Source organism: Phaenicophaeus curvirostris, chromosome 20, assembly GCF_032191515.1.
Source record: "Phaenicophaeus curvirostris isolate KB17595 chromosome 20, BPBGC_Pcur_1.0, whole genome shotgun sequence".
NCBI lineage: Eukaryota > Metazoa > Chordata > Aves > Cuculiformes > Cuculidae > Phaenicophaeus > Phaenicophaeus curvirostris.
The window spans coordinates 12,322,868-12,346,848 of NC_091411.1; the positions used below are offsets into that span (position 1 = coordinate 12,322,868).

The 23,981-nt window shown below is 45.7% G+C and overlaps 2 protein-coding genes across 2 annotated transcripts in view; both read left to right on the plus strand.

Moving 5' to 3' along the window:
• Positions 1-23,981, plus strand: part of GOLGA1 (golgin A1) — an 80,322-nt gene that overhangs the window by 26,800 nt on the left and 29,541 nt on the right. The gene's annotated exons all lie outside the window — the stretch shown is intronic.
• The window catches only part of SCAI (suppressor of cancer cell invasion), a 42,045-nt gene that overhangs the window by 5,463 nt on the left and 12,601 nt on the right, over positions 1-23,981 (plus strand). The window contains exons 3-11 of the mRNA XM_069873645.1: positions 9,891-10,022; positions 16,573-16,668; positions 17,278-17,364; positions 17,876-17,974; positions 19,295-19,391; positions 20,781-20,879; positions 21,618-21,770; positions 22,576-22,677; positions 23,292-23,393. Of these exons, the coding sequence (XP_069729746.1) occupies positions 9,891-10,022; positions 16,573-16,668; positions 17,278-17,364; positions 17,876-17,974; positions 19,295-19,391; positions 20,781-20,879; positions 21,618-21,770; positions 22,576-22,677; positions 23,292-23,393 (967 nt within the window). The remainder of the gene's footprint in view (positions 1-9,890; positions 10,023-16,572; positions 16,669-17,277; positions 17,365-17,875; positions 17,975-19,294; positions 19,392-20,780; positions 20,880-21,617; positions 21,771-22,575; positions 22,678-23,291; positions 23,394-23,981) is intronic.

Consider the following 23,981-nt stretch of genomic DNA (forward strand, 5'->3'; position numbering starts at 1 on the left):
GTGTTGGCTCTTTGCCACCGCGTGTGCATAAAATGGAGCTGCCTGCGATTCCCTCCTCGCTCTAACATGGAGGGGCAGCCCGAGAGACCCGAGGCCCCGCTGCGCCGCGCTGGAGGTCGGCTTGGCCGCGGGAGTTACACCGGGATGCGCGATCCCTGCAGCCTTCGCTGTTGTGCTGCGACTCGGTCGCTGCTTCTGAGTCCCTGGGTTGTACTTTGGTGTCTTGTCACAACTAATGCGTTTCAACCCTTGTAGTGCCTGTGCTTCCGAAACCCTTCTCCCTTCTCAGAGCGGCTTACGTGCTTTTCCAGATGTACGAGGCTCATAACTCGTTTGCAGACTCTTTCTGTGATTTCGTGGCTTATGTGCATTGCCACAAAATCAAGATAAAACGCAACTGGCATTTTAGCCGCTCCAAGAACATTGTGTGTAAATAAACCACTAAATAGCTTAGCTTGTGAAATGTAAATACACAGAGCTCAGCCCTCCGCAGCTGATGGTGTTTTTCTGTCTCCCTTCCTCCCCTCCCACCCCTGCCAGCCGTAGGCTGCCCTGATGTTCTTTCTTCCATCGCTCCTTCGTACAATGAAACAATTACCCAGTACCGCGTAGGTGGTGTGCAGGCACCACAGACTGGCAGTTTGAATTTGGGTGAAAGAAACAACTTGCACCCTCTTCCACATGGCTTCCGAACCATCTTCTGAGGATCCTGGACTCTGATGACCCAAAAACTCTGCCTCAGCCTGACTTTGAGCTTGAGCTCATTCTTAGTAGCAAACTAGTTAAGCCGGTCAAAGAGCGGAGCCCAACCGCGGTGACGCTTTCAGCCTTTGCTGTGAGTTCATCCTGTACACGGGAGGTCGTGAACTGCAGTGAAAGAGGGATCACAGAGGGCACGGAACGGACAAAGCTGGAACAAATTGCCAGTGGCAGGAACATGAAGAAGAGAAACACAAGTTTTGTGCTGTGAAGGTAATTGGGAAAGGCCACGTGCATCCCATGGTGATATCATCTCTCTTGTATTTAAAGAGAGTCCGCCCACAGTGGGTTGAGAAGAGTCTGCTGGTAAGGTGTGGCTTGGATGATCTCAGTGCAGATGGCAGGAGGGGACAGCACGGTTTCCATGGTACGACGTTAATGAGCAGCTCTGGGTTTTTCTGGGAGCAGAAAAGCTGCAGTGTGGGATGCACACAGGTGTGCTGAAAGCAATGGAGGGATTTTTAAAGACTTGTAAACCAAATGAGAAGTCTGATTCTATAGACTAAGTGCTTACTGGAAGCTAAAATAATAGTACTGACACTATATGCTGGATATTCAAACCCATTTGCCTTGGGATGCAGGTGAAGCTGTGGTGCTGGCTGTTTCCCTCTTCCTGCTGAGATGTTGGAGGTAATGCAGAAGTGGCTGCTTACGGTAACTCTGAATATCAGACAGGGTCTGCAAATCTTCTGGTCTTCTTAGGAACTAACGACACGTTCATGTAGCATTAATCATTCGGTCTGCAGTAGTGAAGTTCTTGTGTAACTGTGCCTGCTGTCCCCTCACTATAGCAGTGTGGAGAGCTGTGAGTTCGTGTTTTTATCTTGTTAGCTTGTATACCTCCTCTCCTCTCCTTTCCCCTTTTTAGGAAACAAAGTTTATGCAATTGCACAGTCGGGCTTCCTCTTTTTTCTTCTGCAAGCAGCTTTTAAATCCCTTGTCCAGTGTAAGCAGTGTTGCTGTAGGGAGGAAGGTCCCAAAGATTGTTTAGCTGTAGTGTCCACAGAACTCCGAGGAGGCTGAAGGAGAGCATCTGTCAAAGAGAAGGACAGACAGAAGAGAGCCGTTCTTTTCTGTGGGAAGCACCTGGCTGGCCCCTGCGTGTGTGGAGCCCCGGGACAGCTGAAGCGGATCCCTTTGCTGGGACAGGAGAGCTGGAGCTAGGGAAACATCAGGAGGGCCACGTGCAGGTCGACGTGGGACGAGGCTTCCTCCCTCTGCAAGAGAATGACTGCTGGTGCAGAAGTGGCTGTGCTGGTGTCACAGGTGCAGCTGGTTTTATATTGGCTTTTTTTTTCTTTTTCTTTAAATGCATTCCCTCCTGCTTAATCTTCAGAGCCAGGACTGCTGCTGCAAGGTGTATATAAAAGTAGGTGTATAGAAAAGCAGGACAAATACTTTCTTGGCAATTCCCAGTTGGAGCAGAACAAGTTTCATTTACAGGTGATTTTCAGTCAGCCACACTGCAGTATGTTTATGAAATAGAAGTTTTCCACCCTCCTAGTTCATGCTGCATTTCTCCTTAGAGCTCTTTGGAAATAAACACGCGCCCAGGCAGACAGAACACAGTTTGAGCAGCATTATCAGCTAAGTGAAATAGCTCCTTGTTTCTCTTTCTTAAGTTTTGTTGTAAGTTGCTTTTTCTTGTGGTGTTCAAACAAAAAATGTCTCTGCCCAAGTCCTTTTCATTGTGTATGCTGAGAAACAGTGAGCGTAGCTGGCGCAGAAGCAGCGTGGTCGTCCTTTAAGCTGGACTTGGCTGTTGCTGTCCTCCTGGCTTATGGACCCTGCCAGTGGCGTGGGAGCATCCCAGCCTGCTCGCAGATTCCTCCTGCAGCATCCAAGGGAGTCGCTGAAAAAGCCTGGAACGTCTGGAAGAGCTGCAGCCACTGCAGTGCAGACGTGCCCTGAGGTGAACGGTGGTTGGGGATGAGAGATGTCTCTGGTTCCAGCTGTTACTAAAAACCTTGGAATTATAAAGACATCCTTTTTTTTCTCCGTCTATCTTATAAAGAAACGGTCTGATACAGGAGTGCCCCTTGCCGTTCCCTCTGAGCTGCTGACTCCAGCGGTCGCTGGAGGTTTCGATGCCAACAAGCCTGTGTGCGTGGGGGTTGTTCTCTGTTTCAGTGTTTTGTGAATAGGACTGAGGGGTGTCTCAGTGGCTCTCAGTGGAGAATCAGGTCTTGTATCACGAGGAATGAGTTTGGGTTCTGGCTCATTTTGTGTTGTCTGAGGCCCTGTCAGGACTAGCACTCTCAGCAGATTACATGGAAACGCACAGATGGTTTTGCCAAAAAGTGCAGTAAAATTTTGAAAGAAAACCCAAGAGGCGAGTATGCCAGTCTGTAGAAGAAAAGGAGAGGCCAACAGAGAGCAAAGATTGACATCTTGCTTGACAAAGATATGACTGGATGTTTCTCAGAGATTTCAGACATGGTGGTACTAAGCTTCGGGTAGGAACGATCAAGGTCTAGGTTTTATCTGCGCTATTAATTTGCAGATAAGAAATACGTACCAACTGGGCATCTGGCTTTATATCACATCCCCTTTTTGCACCGACGCTGTGGGAGATGTGTCAGGATGAAAAGCGAGGAGAGACAACCTCATTTGCTGCTTGGTTTGCAGTTTGCTGTCTTCAGGTGGGAGGGTGAAAAACCCAAGAGCTTTTCTTCCAAAAAAGAGTGCCCTTCCTCTCCCTCCTGACCTGTCCCCAGCATGACCCATTCTGGATTGTCCTGTTTCAGCATCTGCTGTCCTGTTCAGAAGGTTGCGTACAGGTTATTTAAGGGATGATGCTGGAGGATCAGTAATGAAAACGACTGGAGCCTGAAATAAAATACAGATTCTTGTTCTAATTTTAGCCAAGAAGCTTCACTGGGTCGCATCGATCAGCTGTCTGCTTTGTGATAAATTTGTTCCTGTGCACAGTGTGAATGTTTAACATCTGAACTTTATCTTTGGAAGCCTGGAACACCGTGGACGTCAGTGTTTTTAAGGTGTGTGAAGTCACCTGTTCAGTGATACAATGAGTGACGCATTCTGATTTTTGAAAGTGTCTTCTGAAAGATGCGCTCATGCGCATCCTTACAGAGTCCTACGGGTTTGTGTGTTGTGTGCAAACTCTCTGTACCCCGTACTGCTTGTCTTCAGTGCTACAGACTCTGATTTCCTTGGTAAGATACCAGGCAGACCGAATGTGCGCTCAAGGCTTTGAATTGAGGTTGTTTACCTCTGCACAGGAGGAGAGTTCTAAGTCTAATGCTGATGCTCTAGTGGGGAGAGAGTTGTTCTTTCAAGTGACCACTGAGGTGAAGTAGATAAAGCACTGCTGATAGGTGCTCACAGCTTTTATCCTCTACGTGCTTGTGTGATGAGGCTGTCCAGCTTGGCTGGAGGGCAGGAGCCACTGATGATTCCACAACCAAGCAGACGCAGTGGCTCAAAGGCAGATCGGTTGTACAAATGCTCTGTTGGGGGGTCAGGGTGCAGCACCCAGCCAGCTCTGCTGTGCAGCTCTAGGACCCTGCCCCTGATTCTACCTGTCCTCGCTCCACAAAGTTTATGCACTCCTGAGGTGTTGCCTCCACCAGGCAACCGAACGGCAGGTTGCAGCGATCCTGGCTGGGTGGTAACTCTGGGTAAGCAGAGGTGCAGGTAATACAGTTAATTAACGTGTCTGTGCTTGATTTCCATTGTCAGCTTGATTTCCTTCAAGCAGAGCATTCCTTTTCCATTCACGAAGCGTGCCTTGCTGTGCAGTCCGAGGGCAGGCCGGTAGGGAGTGCATGCTGTTGACTTCACTGCTCTGTTTCTCTTCCAGCTGAGCCTGGAAAACCTTAGCCAAAAGACGGCAATCCACGGGGAAGTGGAAACAAGGGTGATGTAAGTGACACATAACTTTAAATTACTGGCTAGCGTCATGAAACTTTCATCCCTTTCCCATACCCCCTCCTGCTGCCCTTCAGCTCCAGCTGCTTTGCACAGCCTTGCCGTCCTCTGCGACGCCTGCGAGCTCTCCCACCCCGGCTGCTGCAGTGGGATGGGTTTGTAGCATCTAGTATATATTGTGCCAAGCAAACCTGGAATCGTGTTCTGGGAGTGCGCTGGAAAGAAGCTGGCACGCCAAGTGTAGTGCTTGGCTAGCACAATTTTTCTGCCTTGTATGGCCTGGGGGATTGGCAAAACCTTTGACAGAATAAGTTCTGCTGGGAGTCACCATTTTCTGACTTACTTTAGCAGTCTCTTAAACCAGCGTTCCAGCGTCTCCTTTTGCAGACACTGGAGATCAGTTTTTTTAACGTGTCCTACTTAAGAAAAAAATTTGTCACATGCAACAGCCCAACAGTTTCTTTGCAGGAAAGAAACCAGAAAGCATCCAACGCAAGAACAAAAAATTCAGTAGGTGATGTTTCTGGTATAGGTGGGCTGTTGGACTGTCTGTGGCAGAAAAGCACTGATCTGCGGGGTTACCTCTGGAACCAGGGGGGAGCCCAAGTTACTGCTGGTTGCACTTTATTTGTATTTTTCACTTGGAGCTCCACAGTCCCTGAGGAAAGGGCGATGTCAGTAGCTATATTCCTCCCTTTGCTGTGCCCACTTGCTGTTGCTAATAATAATTCTTTCTCCTGCCTGTAAAGCTGCTGCATCACAGCACAGAATTCAGCACGGGGAAGGCCTCCTTCTTCCCCGAGCTGCTCGTGATGGCAGCACCAACACCACCCCCTCCGCAGCATGATAAGGCCAGAGTAGTGCATGAGAGAACTGACTTTATTGTCCTTCTTCATCAGCTGGAAAAGCCACCTTCACCTATTGTTTAATGGTTCCCGTTGCCCTTTTGCTTTGCATCTTCCCTTCCAGTCTGTCCTTCGTATTCAGGCATGAGCTGTGGCTGAGTGAAATCAGGGTTTGAATTGCAGCAGCGCCTGTCTCACGTCTGTGACCAAAATGCTTCTTTGGATTTGAGATCTTGAATTACCTTCTGGCAGCTTTCCTGAGGATCTCGCAGAAGGGATTGTCATCACTATTACTGCTGTGCTTAATTCTTCACCCATTTTTTCTCTTGGTTCAACCCCTTATTTCTTTTCCTGGTTGTTTTTTTCTTCCCAGAAGGAAGACAATGCCCATGATGTGATTCAGCCTGAATGTTGTTGTAGTGTATTTCAGTATGGTGTTATTTTATGATCATCATAAAGGTAATTTTGACAGTGAGTAAGAAAACAGTCCATTGTGAGCAGCACTTATACTTTTAACGTATAACCTGTAAGGATTTTCAACAGGACGTTCCACTGTAACACGTGAATACACTGGATAGTTCAGCAGTGCTCTTGTTTTCCCAGTGCAGTATGTGGCAGAGCCAGAACCAGAACATGCCTTTAATTATCCTGCAAGAGAGTGAAACTTGATCTCATCCATTGTCCCTGTCTAAAGTTGATTATTTGGAGCTTACTCGTTCTGTATCCCAGAGGTGTTGTGGCTGTTGCATCTGTTTTATCCCACAGGCAATTGTGCTTGCATCCTCAGGTCATTAAGAAAGGAGATAGTGTGGATAACTAAGGTTTCATTTCATTTCATTCTACTTTTAACTGTGATTTAGCAGTTTTATTATAAAAAAACAAAGCCCTCCGAAACAAAGAGGGCACAGCGAGGTTGCTATGTTTAATTTATAATGTACTGATGTAACAGCTTTTCATAAGCACCCCCAGTCTTCTCCATTCATTCTGATGTCTTTGATGAAGTGTCTTCTGGTCACCTCCCCCCTCTAAAAGTGTCAGTAGAAAATGAGACTAATTTTTGCATCTGTCTTACTGTGTAGGTGACTAAGGCTGAGGGAGAGGAATCGTGTCAAAATGTTTGACACCAGTGAAGTTGGGCTAAGCGCATCTGAGAAGCTGGCAGGTATAACTTTTGCAGACCATGAAGAAGGGCAGAGTTTTTCAAGTTTCTCATAGAGTTCTGTTCTTTTTAGAATAAGTGTTAAATGTGAAAATGAAAGCATGCTGATGAAATTCTGCATTGAGTGTTTCACTCCAGGTCTAACATGCAAGCCTTTCTTTTATATCCTGTGAAATACATACGGCAATCCAGATCAGAACCAGGCAGAAGGTGTATTTGGCATGTGGAATGGTAGGGATGTTTTCATGGCAGCAGCTATTGCAATACATTGGTTTATTTTACTACTTCTGGCTTTATTTCAGTCCGTTTTGTATCAACATCTTATTGCTGGGTGTTGGTTTTAATGGAAATTAAACAATAGCAAACATAGAAGTTCTAGCAGAAGGTCTGCAAAAATTTAGCCATCACACACAGAGTTTGGGCAGCAGGACCTTAGTGACGTAACAACATCTCTTTGGGAGAGTGAAGATGCAGTTTTGCAGGTACTGTAGCTTCTGGCCTTCTGCATGGAACAGCCTGTTTTCCCAGCAGGGATTCTCCTGAAGAGAAATTTGAGTGACTGAGACTGAACTTCATTTCCTTTCTTTCTAAAAGTAAATCTCTGACTGTTTGAGTACGTGTGTGCTTCTGCATGTCAGTCTCCCCCCTAGTTCCTCACCCCAGCTGGATAATATCACATTTCAGCCTAAACTCAGGCTACTGGTGCCTTAATGCCCTGTGTACCTTGATTGCAACATGCATTTGTTTGTTCTGAGCCTGTGAGTCAAGGAAAACCTGAGTGTCCTGGCGCAGTGCCTCCAGGGGATGCTCATCTTTCAGGTCTCTGCAGTGGTTTGTTTCCTAGGTCCCTTCCCCAGCAGGCTCTGATAGAGGACAGGTTGTTCCCTCTGCTTTTGGCAGCTTCTTTCCATGAGCAGAAAAGCTGCTTTTGCCCTCTGCGTCAGTAATGGGTCCAAACCCACATGCCGGTAGCTGTATCGGGGGCTGGACGTGCAGAATGTTCTCCAGTGTTTTGTTTTCAGTTTGGTAATCTCTTCTCCTTCCTCTTTTTCTTTTTTTTTTGTCTTTTCTTTTAACTTTTTTTCCCCTCTTTTCTTTTTTCTCTCAGTTCCTCTACCTTTCCACAAGCTTGTAGGCTTTCAAAATACACCTCAATTTTCTATAACCTGAAATGGTGGGGTTTTTTCTGCTTTCTCTGCAACAAATGTTTTTTCTGCGTTCTGGTCACTTTCAGAGAGGCAGGCAGTGAATTTTCTGGCCTGTCTTTCTTGGATTGCCTTAAGAGCCCTGTTGGTGGTGTTACTGGTGGGCTCGCTGGGCACCAGAGCTGCAGCTGGTGTTACTGGTGGGTGCCAGTGCAGCAGTGGTGAGGTGGTTGGCTGGTGGAACTCAAGGGTAGCGTACAATAACATCGACTTTACCATTAAATTAAAGGAATGCTACGCAAGCTGTATGAAACGTGCTTTGCAATTTAAGCAAGCTCCTCAGTCTTTGAAGCTGTGTCCGAAGCTGCTCCCGCGTGCCCAGCCGGCCTCGGCGCTGCAGGACCCACGCGCCTCGCCGCGGGACTGAGGTCGCCCTTGCTGCCCAGCACACAGGACCCCGGGGTATCGTCCCTCCTCCCAAAATTACTAAATCACCTCCTCGCTGCTTCCGACACTCAGTGTTCAGCTCTCACTGCTCACTTTGATTCCATTTCATATGTCGGTGCTTGAAGGGCTCCGTGTGGTTTGTTCCGTGCTGCGTGAAGGGAAACGTTCAGAGGTTTCAGACGCAGGCTGGTGCCTCACGATGCTCGCACCCTGCTTGCTAGGCTCGTGCTGCCGGTGCTCGACGTCTGGCGGGTGCGTGTTGAGCTCACGCTGCCTGGAGCCCCGCTGCGGTGCCCTGGCGAGGAGTAGGTGCTTCCTCCCTCTTCCTGAGCGCTCCGGGCAGCGGTTTGTGCCGGGCACCCACATCCCAGCCCCGGCATAAGGGACCAGCGAACGTCTGCTGTGTCCTCTCTGAACTGGGAAGCGATTGGCACGATGTGCTCACTAACATCCCCAGAGCCAGGGGGAGCCGCCAGTGCCTTCTGCGCTTGGTAGGCGTGGAATGTTTCCTCAGGGAGGCATTTCTAATGCCTGTTTGGTTGTTAGGAAGGTTTTCCCTGACAACTGGTGAGAGCTGCCCCTGGGTGCTTCCCAGTGCCCGTAAGGAGTTAGCTCTGCCGCTCCCTGGCCTCAGCTGGGACTTGTAGGTAATTTTTTATGCAAATAGCATCCAGACAGAGCTTCTGCACAAATGGAAACTTGTTGCTTGACAGAAGGACTTACCGGAACCGATAGAGAAGTTGCTGAGAGTGGAAGTTCAGCGCTTGCCCAGTCAGAGGTGTGTTTATCTTGCACTAAATTCCTCGTGCAGAGGAGCCGGGGCCCTGGCAGCCATTTCCAGAGGAGCAGGTTTCATCCCTGCTGCTGCCGTTCTGCAGCTCCCCTTTGGATGAGCAAAAGGAGAATTTTATATCTGTGTGCATTCCAAGTAACATTTTTAAAAGCCACACTGCCTTTATAGGCTTTCCTATTCCCTTACTTACTCAATACTGGGATTATCTATGTTTTATATTCATTTTTTTCCCAAGTGATTACTGTACAATATGACATTATGCTCATATGAACAGTAAAAATAGATCTGCAGCTATAATTGTGGCAGCACAAACCATGGAATTAAACGGTCATGAGGAAGCAGCGAGGAAGCAGGGCATTTTTTAGCACTCTGTCTAAAATGGCTCTGTTTTAGCAATAACAACCAGTGAGCTACAGTGTTCAGCAGTTACAGAGGAGAAATAAATGTAACCAGATGTGAAGCTAGTCTCTAAATACGGCTGCAGGATAAAAACCTCTGCAGAAACGCAAACTGAGAGGGGATGCTTTTGTCCAAGTATGAAATACAAGTCCTGTGTGTGTCACAGTCCTTTTGTTGGCTTTTTTGTGTTTGTGGATGCAGTGCTCAGAGTTATTTTATTTTATGGCTCTTATACCACTTTATTTTTGCTTTGTTGATGGGTGCATTGTGCAATAATTAGTCCCATGCTTTGATTCTCAGCTGTTATTTTTAATGAGTCTTGAGAAGAGTGACCTGTGGGAGAATTGCATGCTCTGTGTTACCATCCCCATGGAACTCTGCACGCATCTAAACTGGGTGCATCCATAGTAGCCCTCACTTTTTGAGTAATATGGCTATTTTCTTCTTCATAGGACTGAGTTTGCCCTAAAAGAAATCATGTCATCAGGAGGAGCTGAAGATGATATTCCTCAAGCAGAGAGGAAAACAGTGACAGACTTTTGCTACTTATTGGATAAATCTAAGCAGCTATTCAATGGCTTAAGGTCAGTGCATTTTCGACAGTATTGCTTCAGAAAAGCATTGGAACATACACTTCAGCATGAGTGGTGCTAAAGTCAGTTGTACAATGAACAGTTCGAACACAAACCCAGTGAGTTTGTTTAGGAGAGAACAGTGTGTACCTGTGGGTTGTTTTGGACCAGGGATCTCGGAATGTGTGTAGGAGCAGAGGATCACACAGTTCTTCTGAGAGATCAGGGAAGGAAATGGAAGAAGGGGGAGCTCAATGTCTCGATCTTGTCAGTTAACAGTAAACTAGAAGCTGTGAATTCCATGAAATCAGTAGAATTCCTGATAAAAGGTTTTGTACGCGGTACACAGTTAAAGATGAGCTGTGGCTGTGTACAGTCAACAGCAGGCTAGTCCTAAACCCCACAGTCTCTGTGCCAGAGGAAAGGGATTCAGAAGATTGGGTGGGAGGACAGTGGGGGAAGAAATTTAGGAATGATAAACAGAAACATCCAAGCCTGTGTATGTCTGGTGAAACAATGCTTGATCTGAACTGTGGAGAAAGGTAAAACCCACATTTACCTACAAAACATCTTCAGTATCATCTAGAAAGTCCAGGTGTTCTGTCAGCACGAATAAGAAGGGAAGGGATAATAAGAACTACCAATAATAAGAGGAAGGGGAGTTTAGGGAAGAGAGTTCACGTTTGGACAGCAATACAGGCATCCCATTTATGTCAATATATGCTGAGTTAAAGATTATATATTTGAGAGCTTTTTTTTCTTCTAAGCTTTGCTGTAGAGTCTCTTCAGTGACATGGGCTTTAGCTCCTGTCTTGTTGGCAGTTCAGGCTCGTGCTGGTCTCTGAGTAATACTGTATGTTTGGGCCCATATAGCTTGCTGTTACTCAAACACAGATGGTTAGCAAAGATGGTTTTAATTCCTCCCCCCACCCCCTGCTATTGATAATCCTTCCATGTGCTTTAGAAGTTGATTACCAAATCCAAAACAAACCGTTTGTGCTCCAAAATCTGGATGGTAGATGGGCAGTCGAGACAAGGAGTTCTTGGGGATTGCACTCAGCACCCCGAGAAACAGAGTCAAAAGCAAAAGAACTGAGGTCTTGAGGCCAGGATTTCCAGGACCATCTATGCCATTCCATTGGCTCACTGATACAGCTTGCTTGAAGTGTTGGTCTGAGTCGCTGAAGAGTACAAATTAATACAGTTCACATCTGGATGCGTGATCCTCAAGTTCAGATCACACTGTACCTACGTTCCATCTTTGCCTTTGGGTGTCGTGGCAGTGAGTATTTGTATCGGATTTCCAGATAAGAGATGTCATTTCTCTATGCATCCGTGGTCCTTTACCAGACACCTTCTTATCCACCTAAATGGAAGAAAATGGAAAATACCTTTGGATGAAATTTGAGCAATAAAAATAGAGAGATGGGCTTCAGCAGCTGGCTTTGCTATGTGTAAATAAGAACGTACAGGAGCAGGGATCTGCATCTGTCCTTACGGTAACTTGACACAATTAACGTAGTTGCTTCTTGAAATGGACTTGGCCACCATTTCACCGATAAGGCCTGTGATTCCTGTGGGCATATTGACTTGGATAAAGCAACATTAGATAATGATTTTCAGGTATCTCCTCTGTTAGTGCCTGTTCTCCTCTGGGTAGTTCACCTGGGAATGGCTTGTTGATTATCCTGATTCTTAGTTGCTTGGTTTTCCTCCTGGCTTAATAAATGCCTTTGTTGCATGCCTGCCTTCTTCTGGTTTGAAGATGATGGTGGCCTTTGCTGCTGTGTTTCATGCCATTCTCTTGTCCCTGTTACGTTTCATGGAAAAGAAGTGATGGGGGAGGGAGAGGAGAGCAATGATTTCCTTCCCAAAACCTCCTCTAGGCACTTCAGCTACAGGGAACCAAGCCTATAGCTGTGTTGGCAGCTGCTTCACGGTTGGTGCTGCCAAAAATGCGAGGGCTCAGCCTGCCACATCTTTGTTTCAGTAGCATTTCCTTCCTCTCTTCCCAATACAGATGCCAAATACAGCATTTGAGGAAAACATATGATGATCTGCCAAGGTTGCTGCTCCAAAGTATACTTCATGCTCACACTACCAGCAATACCATCCTTTTGTGGCTGTGCCTGCTAGAATAACTTAGAGAGGAGGGTGTCTTTCTGGTGCCTGTACTCCCTTTTTGAATGCCCTGAGCTATAAATTAGAAACAACTTAATGAAGTATGTTCCAATTGCTCTGTCCTTTCCCCGTTCTCACAGGCTTTTTTGTTGGAAAAAGGCTGGAAAGAGGGAGTGTGTTGGGAAGCAGTTTTTCATGGAGTACTGTCACAAGTTATTATTTTCTTTTTTAATGTTAGAAGGTGCTTCAATGTGTTCATTATCACAGAGAAGCTTGAAACGTTAAGAAATGAAAACACTTCCCACATACATCATCGTACTTCCCCAGACCATGAGGTCTTGTTGCTCGTTGTGCGGGCTGCAATAATCATGACTGCTGCCCTTCCACGGAAAGAAGTGGTAGTGTTTAACCATTTATTCTGTGGACTTCTGGTAAGGCTGCACCTCTTAGTTTTGTTCCACACTGCTGATTTAGAAACAAGAGGACCCTGTTGGTGTCAGGTAAGGCAGTGGGACTGGTTTCTCGCATCGATTGCATCAGTGAGGCAAGTTACTGTGAGCACTACTGGTGTGCTTACTGTTTCCATTGGTTGTTGGACATGATGGGGAGGCTGTGCCACAATGCCATTATCCCACTGCTGCTTCGGTTCTGGGAGCAGGAGCCTGTAATTACTACAAGCCTGTGAACATAAAAGGAAATTGTCTTTTTAATCACCTGTCAAAACTGTATTTAAAGCTCTGAATGTTAAACTTACAGTTAATGTAACCTTCCTTTTTGAAGTGTACTGCTGAGTCTCCAGGACTTTCTCAACGTCCCTGGAAGCTGTCTGTGTGTGACAACAACCGTGTGGTGTCGGCCAGACAAAACTCAGCACCTGTAATTGGTTTTCAGCCAGTATTACCTGGCTTCTGGCAGCAGCATGGCTGAAATGAACCACTGACAGAGAATTAATAATGAGCACATAAGTTGTGTTGGGCTCTGCTGAGACTGTACAGCAAGGACTGGATAAAGTTCTGGGCTGTCTGTGGAATCTGTCTGCCAGCCCCACTGGTGGGGCAAGGGAACCAGTCTGCTGTGCCCAGTGTGAGAAACCTGTTCCCTTAGAACATGCCCCGCAGGGAGAGGTGGCTGTTGCCCTTTCCTCTCTGTATTTCTCCAGTATCCTGCTGTAGATCAGGAGCAGCAAAATGCCTTGCTACAACATAGGTCATTTTGTGCTCAAGTTGGGTGTGTAATTGCTTCTGGATCATATTTTATATCCCCTGACTCCTTCAGTGGGAGGAGCTGTATTAATAATCCACTCTGCAATCAACTGAATCTTTAGTATTCTTCGGGGCTATTTCTCACCAAATAATGCAGATCCTCTGGTCCGATTGAAAAACCTGCACTAAATGTCCTCTTTTGCTTGTGCATCCATTTTCTCACTGCAAAATTTCTTGATACGTGGGAGCGACACTCATGATGTTCAGAACACAAACCAGTAAATGAACGTCAGGAACGGCAGCTCTGCTCTGCAGAAATCTGTGGTGAAACCACGGTAATGTATTGTCATAAATGAAATTTTATTACAGCCATGTCAGAATACTATCAAAAGAACAAGTGCTTCTGTCTGTTTCCATGGAGATCTTTCCTGTTCCCTGGGGAGCGGAGGAATCGCATGGCATTGTGCAGCTATGCCAGCTGCAATTAGGCAAGCACTCTGCTTGAGAAATATGCGTGTGGACACCCAGCAGTGACTGTGGACAACAACAGCCAAACACGTGTACGCTGTGCTAAGAGAGGCTTTGGAAAATGCCACCGATTCTCACCTATTCAAAACAAACGCAGCACAGCGAGTTTTGTAAGAGCGCTTGGACTGGTACGGGGGAAGGTGAGAGTCAAGGGAGTGCAAGAGGTGCACCAGGGAAGATGAAGGGAGAGGTTTTAATAGCATATTGGCTTCCTGATGGGGGATGTAAGCATGATCAGCAAGTAGTCACCTGCTTATTTCTTAATTAGTGCAGATATTTGGTGTTAGAGAGAAGAAGGGTGTGTTCTCTTGCGTCCTTATGTTAGACCTTTGCTCTAGTCATAGTATCATGGAATGGCTTGGATTGGAAGGACCACAAAGCCCATCCAGTCCCACCCCGTGCCATGGGCAGGGACCACCTCCCAGTGGATCAGGTTGCTCCAAGCCCCATCCAGCCTGGCCTTGAATGCCTCCAGGGATGGGGCTTCCGTGACTTTTCTTGGCAACCTGTGCCAGTGCCTCCCTACCCTCCAGTACCAGGATGAGTTTCCAGGCTGGTAAAAGTCATAGCTGGTAACAGATTAATTTTCCGTGTAACTAAGCTAGGTCCCCTCCAGCTCTGTGGGAAGTGCCGTTGGCTGATGAGCAAAGGAATATTCATTTCCCCTTCTACCCAGGGTGCTGTTAAAGCAATTGCAGTAGGCAGAAATGCGCCAGCACTCGGCTCTAGAAATCACAGCGTGCTGCTTCGCTTGTCATACCCCTCCAGAGGACACGGCATGGCTTCCAGAAGGTGGTGTTTCCATCAGTCTCATCTTCCCAGGCTTGGAAGTGGAATGTGCTGCTTTTCTGTGCCTGCATACTGTGGTGTTGGATGGAACATTAACCAGCAGAGTGGTTTGAGAAAGCATTCCCTGAAGAAATCATTCTTGGATCAAATGGAAGATTATGCTGCCTTGAAAAAGCTGTTCCACTCTCTCCTGGAGTTGTACACCACCTTTGAATCTGCTTCAGCAGAGTTGTAAGCAACGTGTGTTCAGCAAGACGGAGGGGTTTTGGTCTTTGTTGCATTTGTTCTGAGATTCAGGTAACTCCCAGCGACAGCCTCCTGTTAGGGAGTTTTGGGGTGGAGGTGGAGAGAAACAGCACAGCATGGAGATGGAGTGGAGGTGGAAAAGAGGAACTGAACTGGGTCGACTTAACTTGCCTTGTAGCATCAGAGAGTGATACAGAAAAACCCAGAAGGTCTCAGGTTCTGACATCCCAGCAACTGTGAGTTAGAGGGTACAAACGCGGTGGTGGTGTAACCTGACTTGGTGACAGCCGATCAATGCCTGATGCGATGGGGTCTGTCTCTGAGACATGGTGAACAGCCTCATCCATTTAAAAAAGATTACTTCCTTAATGAGCAGCAAGAAATATTATCAGTTTTAATGAGTCTAAATGAACTAATTTCCATTAGATTATTCTGCTTGCTCGTGGGTAGGGTGTTTTTACTATGATATTTTAAAGAGTCCCATTTAGCTTTCTGTGCATATAACCATAAAATTACTTCTCTTCTAGCAAGATGGTGAGGTATTTTCAATTGCCTGTTGAAAAGTGCAAGGAGGAAGACTGTAATTTCCTCTTTGGAGTGATTATTTGTTGGGCCTGACGCTGCTGAGAACCTGTTAATATTGTGGAACCTTGACAAAGACATGTTCTTAGGGGTTAGAGAGCATGGATTCCTTTTTGCCCTTTAGGTGGTATTTGTCCATAAATGCCCATGTTTTTGCAAGAATCCCATCCCTCGACTCGTGTTAACTCGCTCATGGAGAGCCCTGCTTCCATCTGCTGCTCTTTTGCCTGTTGGAGTACCCACTGCAGAACCCCAGACCCATCTGGAAAGAACAGGATCATGCATACAGTGTCATATGTTCATCATAAATACAGCATAAATGCACTGTTAATGTTTCATAAATAACTTCAAAGTGCAGATTGTCAGTCTACAGCTGGACAAGCGCTCTCCCGTAGGGCATGAAGGATTGTGGATATTGACTGGCAGTGGGCACTGGACTAACTGGAATAATTCTGCTGTTGTCTAAGTGATTGGGTTGCAGTTCTTGCAGTTGGAGGCTGAGTTATGGTCTTTGTAGCAGAAGTTTTACGTCAAAAACCTGTCGTTAAGCTGCATGCCTTCAGTTTGATGTTAGAGCATCGTCCTTTTAGCATGGAACCTGCAGGGCTCAGGCAGTTTGTGGCATCGGCTGGTTGTGTCTTGAACACTGGATAAATGCAGGCAATTCCTTGGAAGGTTTGCAAAACACATGGAACCTTTGTTAACATGAACTTCAATCCTTTTGCATTTGAAAAATGGCTGGAGAATTTGCCTGAAAGTAGGAATAATTAGGAGGCAGCACTGAGGAATGTCTAACTCTCCCCAATTCCTGCTTCTATTTGTATATGTATTTGTATATGTATGTTGAATTCTTGTGCTGTCTGGCTCGTGGCATGTCCTTAGGGATACTAAGGTCAGATTTTGATACGTGTAGTTCCCACAAGCTAAACAAGATTTTCTTGTGGATTCCAGTAACAACAAACTTTGAGAACCTATGGGAATCGTGTTTCTTGTAGTTCTAGGTGCAGGTGGAGTTACACAGCATTTTAGGTGTGTTTGAAGAAAGCTCTTGTGATGCTGACACAAGCTCTGTGTTTGTCCCTTGTCCTTTGCAGGGATTTACCTCAGTACGGGCAGAAGCAATGGCAATCCTATTTTGGGCGAACGTTTGACGTTTACACCAAACTCTGGAAGTTTCAACAGCAACATCGGTAAGGGAATTTTGCAGGCAGACGTGTTCTGTGGATTTAAGTACAGTTTTAATCTCTGGCATGCCTCGGGGCCCCAGCAAGATTGAGATTTCACCGTGTTATTCAAGCATGAAGGGAAAAAATAGTCACTTCCTGTAGTGCTCAGCCTAATGAATTAAAATGTTGCTGAGTTTTCAGTGTGACTTTTTTAACACAACCTTTTGCTCTCCTGAAACGCATGTCGCTGTAATACATCACCACGGAGAAGCTGGGATGATGGCTTCTGCAGTGCAGAACCCATCTGGAATGGTGTGAAGCCTCTTGCTGCAGCGTGGGCTCCGATCTTTCACACCTTGCGTTGGCTGCGTAGTCTGAGTGTTCTCCGGGGAAGCTGTGACCTTTTGTTGTGTGTATTTTGTGCAACACGCTTATGTCGAGCTCTGGCAAGTTTATGCAAGAGGAATGGTCCTCGTTGTGGTGTGCGGGTGCTGCGAGGGGCTGCTGCTGGGAGTGCCACACCAGTAACGAGCGCTGGGTTTGGCCCCACGGTGGCTCTTTGTCTTGTCTGGTGTGACGTTCCGAGAAATTCTACAATGCCTTTTAATCTTTCTTTTCTCTCTTGCTCAATAGGCAAGTATTGGACAATCGGTATGGGTTGAAGCGGTGGCAAATTGGGGAAATTGCTTCCAAGATTGGGCAGCTCTATTACCATTATTAGTAAGTAAGAACAGGAGAGGATTCCGTAGGGGAACGCAGCGTTAGTGGCAGCTCCGTGCCAGACGTCTCGGTCAGGAGTTAAGCCACGACGCCGGTGCCTGAGGCCCGAGGGGCCGCGTGGGTGTGCGGCAGAGGAGGGGGCGATACCGCGTTGCCAGTCACACTGGTGCTGCGTACGGACTTGCCTCCTGCCCCCCAAGCGTCTCCGTGTTCCATGCATGATGCATTCGGCTCTTGTGCAAAAGTGTGACTTACAAGTTTAGGAGCTTAACGTTCCTTTAAAGTGGATTAACCTGTCACCTGCACATGTGGGTACGAAACGGGCAGATGAAATGGAACCCGAGCCCTGAAATCTGTCCTCCCAGCAGGCACGAAGAATGAGAGTCTGGCTTTCGTGTGATGTTACTCGAGGAGGGAGCTTTGCCACTGATGCACAAGATGGCTGAGGAGGGGAGGGTTTGGCAGGGGTTTCCATCTGAAGCAGTGAGCTAATCCAGTTCTTCCTCTGCAGCTTGCGCACTTCAGAAACCAGCTATCTCAATGAAGCTTTCTCCTTCTATTCAGCAATTAGGCAGAGGTCGTACTACTCTCAAGTCAACAAAGAAGACAGGTATGTCTGAATGAAACCATTGTTCTTTGCGGACTGCAACAGTGCATGAAAGCAGCCAATAACTGTCAGCTGTAGGAGCATAACTGGGATAAAATTAATGTTGTTTGAGGATGTTTATTTTAATCCCATTCCATGATTAAAAGCCTCAGTATAAATAAGAACTTTGCTGTACAACTGGAGGAATGTTCTATTGTCTGGTCCTGGCTGGAAAGGTGTTAGCCCTGCAGTTCTGTCCCTTTGAGCCCTGGGCAGTATCCGTGCTGGGACCTGGCACGTGGAGGCTGGAAGGCAAGGCACTTAGGCTGAAACAGAGGGACCTGTTTGATTCTAATCAGGCTTCTCAGGGGAACATCCATTAGTATGGTAGTACAACAGCCCTCTATAACTGACTGGGACGAGGTCCAAGTGCTTCAGGAGCCATAACGGCTCCCTTTTAAGACACTACACTGAGAAAGGTACCCTCGGAGCAGGGCGGTGCCGTTGTGGTGCACAAAACGTGCTGCCTGCCAACAACGTGACAGGTATAAATAAGAGGAGGTAGAGAACTCAGTCCTGGACCCTGATCCTAGCCGGTAAACCTCAGTTCCCTCGCTAAAGTAAAGTTAAATAAGAAATGATCTGATGTCATCACTCAGGTAAATGCAGAAGGTTAGTGAGGGAATTCCCTGCCAAGCATTCAAGGATCCCTGGACTTAAACTAATTGCATGTCTCTGTTCTTGCTGATGTCCTGTGTGCACCTGTGTGCCACAAAGAGATGAAAGTTCCCCTGCTCTGCTCTGGTACCTGTGGATCCTATTATCTTCTCTCTTAACAGTCTCTTGGTTTCAGTCTGTTTGAGCTGTTTCAGATCAGGTAGGGTTGACCAAGCGTGTTTGTAGCTGCTGACAGAGGATTTTAGTAATGGATGAGTAACTGTGGGCTATGCTGACTTGCAGATCTCTTTAAGTTGTCCCAGGTGGGTGAGCTCTGAGCCAGCTGTGATTATCATGGGATGGCAGGGGGGTCAGATAGTGCTCATGAACTATCAAAAGGTTTGAAGGGCCATCTGGCTCCCATCTCTGCTCTTGTGTAAGAAGACTGCGGGGAGGGAGGAGGCTGTGCCTTTCTTGATGTGTATTTTATGTTCCTGTACTCAATTTAAATAAGCCCCTAAGCAGCCAGATAGCTATTGATCTCCACAGGAGTTGGAACTCTAAATCTGTGGAGTACTCAGCCTTTCTCTGGTCTTAAACTTTCCTTCTCCCTTGCCCCTGGTCCCTACCTGTGTTCTGTTTTAATCTCACATTTGGCTGTGATGTTTTTGTTGTTGTTGTCTTTAGGCCTGAACTAGTGGTTAAGAAGCTGCGTTACTATGCAAGGTTTATAGTGGTTTGTCTCTTGCTCAACAAAATGGACGTTGTGAAGGACCTTGTGAAGGTATGTGAAAATGAGGATAAAGGTGCTAAGGGGTGGAAGTTTGCTGGTTGTTCAGGGCGGTTCTTGCAATCCATAAGATAGGCTGTTTCAGTTAAAATACCACATGTTACAGCTGTGACGTTAGCTGCTGCAGCATAGCTTTCCAGTTTTTTCCTCCATTTAATTGATTGTGCTGTTGAATGCCACAGAAGGAAGGAATAACATGGCTAGAGCTGTGGAAAGATGTAGTATGACGTGAACATGTGGCTAGAGGAAAACCATACAAATTTCTACAGTTAGTTAAGAATGAACTGTAAGAAGCGTGGTTTTCATACGAAAATGTGGGGATCATCCGATAATTCTGAGTACTTCTTCATTCTTGTAGTGGATTCAAGATGTCAGTGGAATCTCCTCCAGCAAGTTTTAATGACGCACTGTTGCTGTGTCTCCTAGCTTGATGCTGGGCTTATTTCTCTTCCCTTCCAAACTGCTATTGCTCTGTCCTGTGTCTAGAACACATCCTGAATATCTTTTGCAGTTTCCAGGGCCCCATCAAAACTAAACCTTGCTAAGTTACGTAGCTGTTCCAATGAAGTTAGAGAGGCTGGTTCTGCATCTGCCTCTGCCATGGGAGGAAACTGCTGAATGCCCGTAAACACAAGTTTTTAGGTGCAACAAATAGAGTACAAGCCGGTGTTGATCATTGCTTTTCTAATGTATCTGACATCCAACATAGTGAACATTTTCTGTGAATCAGGAACTTTAAGCTTGAATTATTTGATAGCATTGTTTGAACACCAAGTAAAAATACCCCAGTAGCTACAGCCTAGATGGGGAGGTGCCCTTTAACTACAACCAGGGAACAGCAGGCTTCTCCCGACAGCATATGCTTCCCGAACCCCTCCAGCAACCTTGCTGCAAGCAGCTTCTGCTATGGACAGTTTTGTGTAGGTTGCTGTACTGTCTTTGTGTCTAAGCTTACTTGAGCTGCTAGCTGAGCTTAGCAGCACCTAAAAAAACCATACCATTCACTTTCTCAACGTATTTAAAATTACTTGTAAGATGAAATTTGGGTCCTTGGTATCCCTGACTTATGGTAATAACCAGGGACGTAGCTGTATGTGAGTGGGATGGTTATACTTAACTCCAGATATTCTTTGCATTTGGATCTACTTAAATGACACTTTGCATTGCCAAAACGCAGTGCAACGCTGGCATTCTGTCTCCTGAAAGAGCGCGTTTTGGCTGGTGTGTTAATCAGAAGTGGGCTGCATATGGTCTCATGTAATTTATTTAGTTATTATTATTCTTAAAGGCCAGCACAACTAAGCAAGCTGTGCAGTTACTGCCTGCCTGCTGAGCCCTCGGTTCAAGCAGTGACCCTGTCTGTCTTTGAACTTCTCACGCCAGGAGCTGTCAGATGAAATTGAAGACTACACTCATCGTTTCAATACTGAAGATCAGGTGGAGTGGAACCTGGTTCTTCAGGAAGTGGCAGCGTTTATTGAGGTGAGAATTCCATTCCCTTTTAGTTGTTAGTTTAACAGTAAAATTTCCTGACTTGTTCCCCATGGTGTTCCTGTGTCACCATTTCAGTGTGGTGAGCTGGAGTGCTGCATGCAGGGACTATCCCTGTCCAATTCAGTCACTGGATTGTGTTTGCAGTAGCAGAACAGTGACGGCTGTGAAGCATCTGAAGAGTCAGTCCTGGTCATGTAACACGTTAGACAGATGCATGAAGCTGAGATACTCTGGGTCACTGTGTTGGTTTTGCACTTGGCGTTCAGAAATGGTGAAAGTGAAGGCACAGCAGTTACCATGGTCAATAGTTTGGAGAGGCTGCCAGCTCCAGTTCTGGTGTTGTGGAACCAGAACTGGAGCTGGTGTTCTGGTTGTGTTTCAGAGGCCTGTTGCACTGGCTGTGCAGCAGCAGTGGACAGTGGAAAACACGGTTCAAACGTGGCGTTAACTGATAGGCTCTTAGCACAGTTGGAATGTGACTGACTCCTGAAGTCTGTTGAAAGGAAAATAAATGTTTTCATTCTGTCCTAAGAGCTGTTGCGTTTCCAGATGGTAAAGCGTCACGCTGGCATACAGATACACAAATAGATGTACAGCAAATTAATTTAAAATATCTACCTCAGTTATGAAATGTTTCCTGTAAGTGACAGGACCTTCGGACATCTCTCGGACTGCACACCTGTATGTTTCCTTGAATTCCTGTTTTATTCTGGTTGCTTTTTCTAGGCAGACCCTGTCATGGTTTTAAATGATGACAACACCATTGTAATCACCTCTAACAGGCTTTCTGAAACCGGAGCTCCACTGCTAGAGCAGGGAATGATAGTGGGACAGCTTGCTCTTGCAGATGCACTGATTATTGGGAACTGCAACAACCAGGTAAAAGAAATTCTGGGGACTTGGGTTTGTGTCTTTGGAGTTGAGTCTTTCCCTCTCTGACAATCCCTTTGTATTTGTGGGAATCCTGAGATTCCCACAGAGGCGAACAGCAAAATATTTTCATTGTGATGTTTGCAGTGACAGTGAGAAAAGGTTCTCAGAAATAAGAATTAAAAATTACATGTTAAATATTAGACCTGTGGTACCAACCTCTTATTGCTGATATTCATCACATCAATTAGGTAGATACAATTGACTTTGATATACTGGATCGTTCTTAACATTCAAGCATGAGAAGCCTCTGGGATGTGCCAAGAAAAAGCTTGGCTTTCATGTGACATCCTCCAGCTTGTTGCTGCGGGAAGAGGTTTTCAAAAGACATTCCAGATCTTGTTTTTAGACGATGATGGTAGTGAAGTTGTACAGACTTCATGACTTCTCTCTGAGCTCTTTTTGCAGGTAAGCAAGGGAGTTGTATTTAAACTACAGTTTATGTATCGTTGTTAAGATTTTGTCTGAATTTATAGTACACAACGATGTCAGCACTTGGGGTGTAATTTGTGAGGAAGAGAGAGAGTCTGCACTGCAGGGAACTGGCCTGGCAGACCAGTCATAAATAGACGTTGTCCTCTGTGAGCTGATCTAGAAGTCACTCACAGGGCTTCAGGGGTTCAAAGATGACACGGACAGACCCCTGAGAAACAAAAAACGGTCTGTGTGCTGTGCAAGTGAATCTCTCGTCTGGACTATTCCAGAGAAGTGCTGTTTAATCCATACCTGACAGAATAAACTGACTCTTTTGCAGGTGAAGTTCAGTGAGCTGACAATCGACATGTTCCGAATGCTGCAAGCACTTGAAAGGGAACCAATGAATTTAGCGTCACAAATGAACAAACCTGGAATGCAGGCAAGTTCTGTTTCAGTGACAAACCTGGCCACAGATCTTACCTGGATTTCGGTTGGCTGTTTCGGTTTAAGTGGTGTTCTCTCTCAGCATTGGGAGGTTAAAAAAGCTGATATAGTTCTAGTTCGTGAAGAGTAGCTCAGACCTCTGGAGTATGATCCAAGTAATGTCTGCCTTTTCCCCCCTTTTTTGTCTCCTTAGCAAACTTCCAATAGTGAAAAAAAATAGCAGAAACAAGTATTTGGGCACCATTTCACCAGTAGTTTACACCAGTCTGGCATACAAAGTGTTTTATCTGGAAGCCAAAGGAAATATGTGGATTTTAATTTATTTAATTGAGATGAGGAGTGAATTTTTTCACCCTCTTCTTGGGTGTTGCTTTAGGAAGTGAGAAAGATTTAGGTGGCAGATTGAAACGAGGAATAATACAAAATTCTGGTTCAAATACTGTGCATCTTGCTTTACGCTGTAGTAGGAAATGCAGCATGGGTGAACCTTTAGTGTGGGAAGTAAATCGAAGATGAGCATTCTAATAAATGGAAATTTAGGCATTATGAAACTGCTTTGGTAATACGGGGTTCTTGGGGTTTTGTCTTGTGTTTTGTTTGTTTTAACAGGAGTCAACAGAGAAGCCAGCCAGGCGGGAAAACCCCCATAAATATCTACTTTACAAACCAACTTTTAGCCAGCTCTATACATTTTTAGCAGCATCATTTAAGGTTTGTGAAATTGGTGAATTTATTAATAACACAAAAATACACTGAATGGTATGTGACGCTGGACAAAATGTGCTTGAGACAGTCTTTTATACTTCAAGGTAATGAAGCCTTTTGGCCCACTTAAAATGTTCTTTGGAGGGGATGGAAATATTACAAATATGAGTAATTTGTACAATAAAGGCTATTAAGGGAAAGAACAAAATTCCTTTAAAGACAGAAGCTCAGCTTGTAGTTCTGGAGAACAGAAAGATCTTGAGAGTATTCTTCTGCTTCATGTTGTGCGAAGCACAATCCAAAATCAAGGAAAGATGTCAAGAAGCTGTTGCTCTTGAGCACTGCATACCTGATGGGTCTCCAGTTCTGTGTCCCATCGGGACTGTATCTCTCTCCTGCACGTGCCATGTTTTTATCTGCCTGTGGTATTTTGTTACCACTGCTCTTTTCCATGTAAGTAATCTATGTATTTGTAGACATTTTTTAATACAATTTTATTTGCTGTGCTTGTTTTAATTAATAATGCTGGTGGGCTCATTATGTTTAATCATATTAAATTTCCCCACAATTCTCGGGGATGGCAGTAAAAATAGA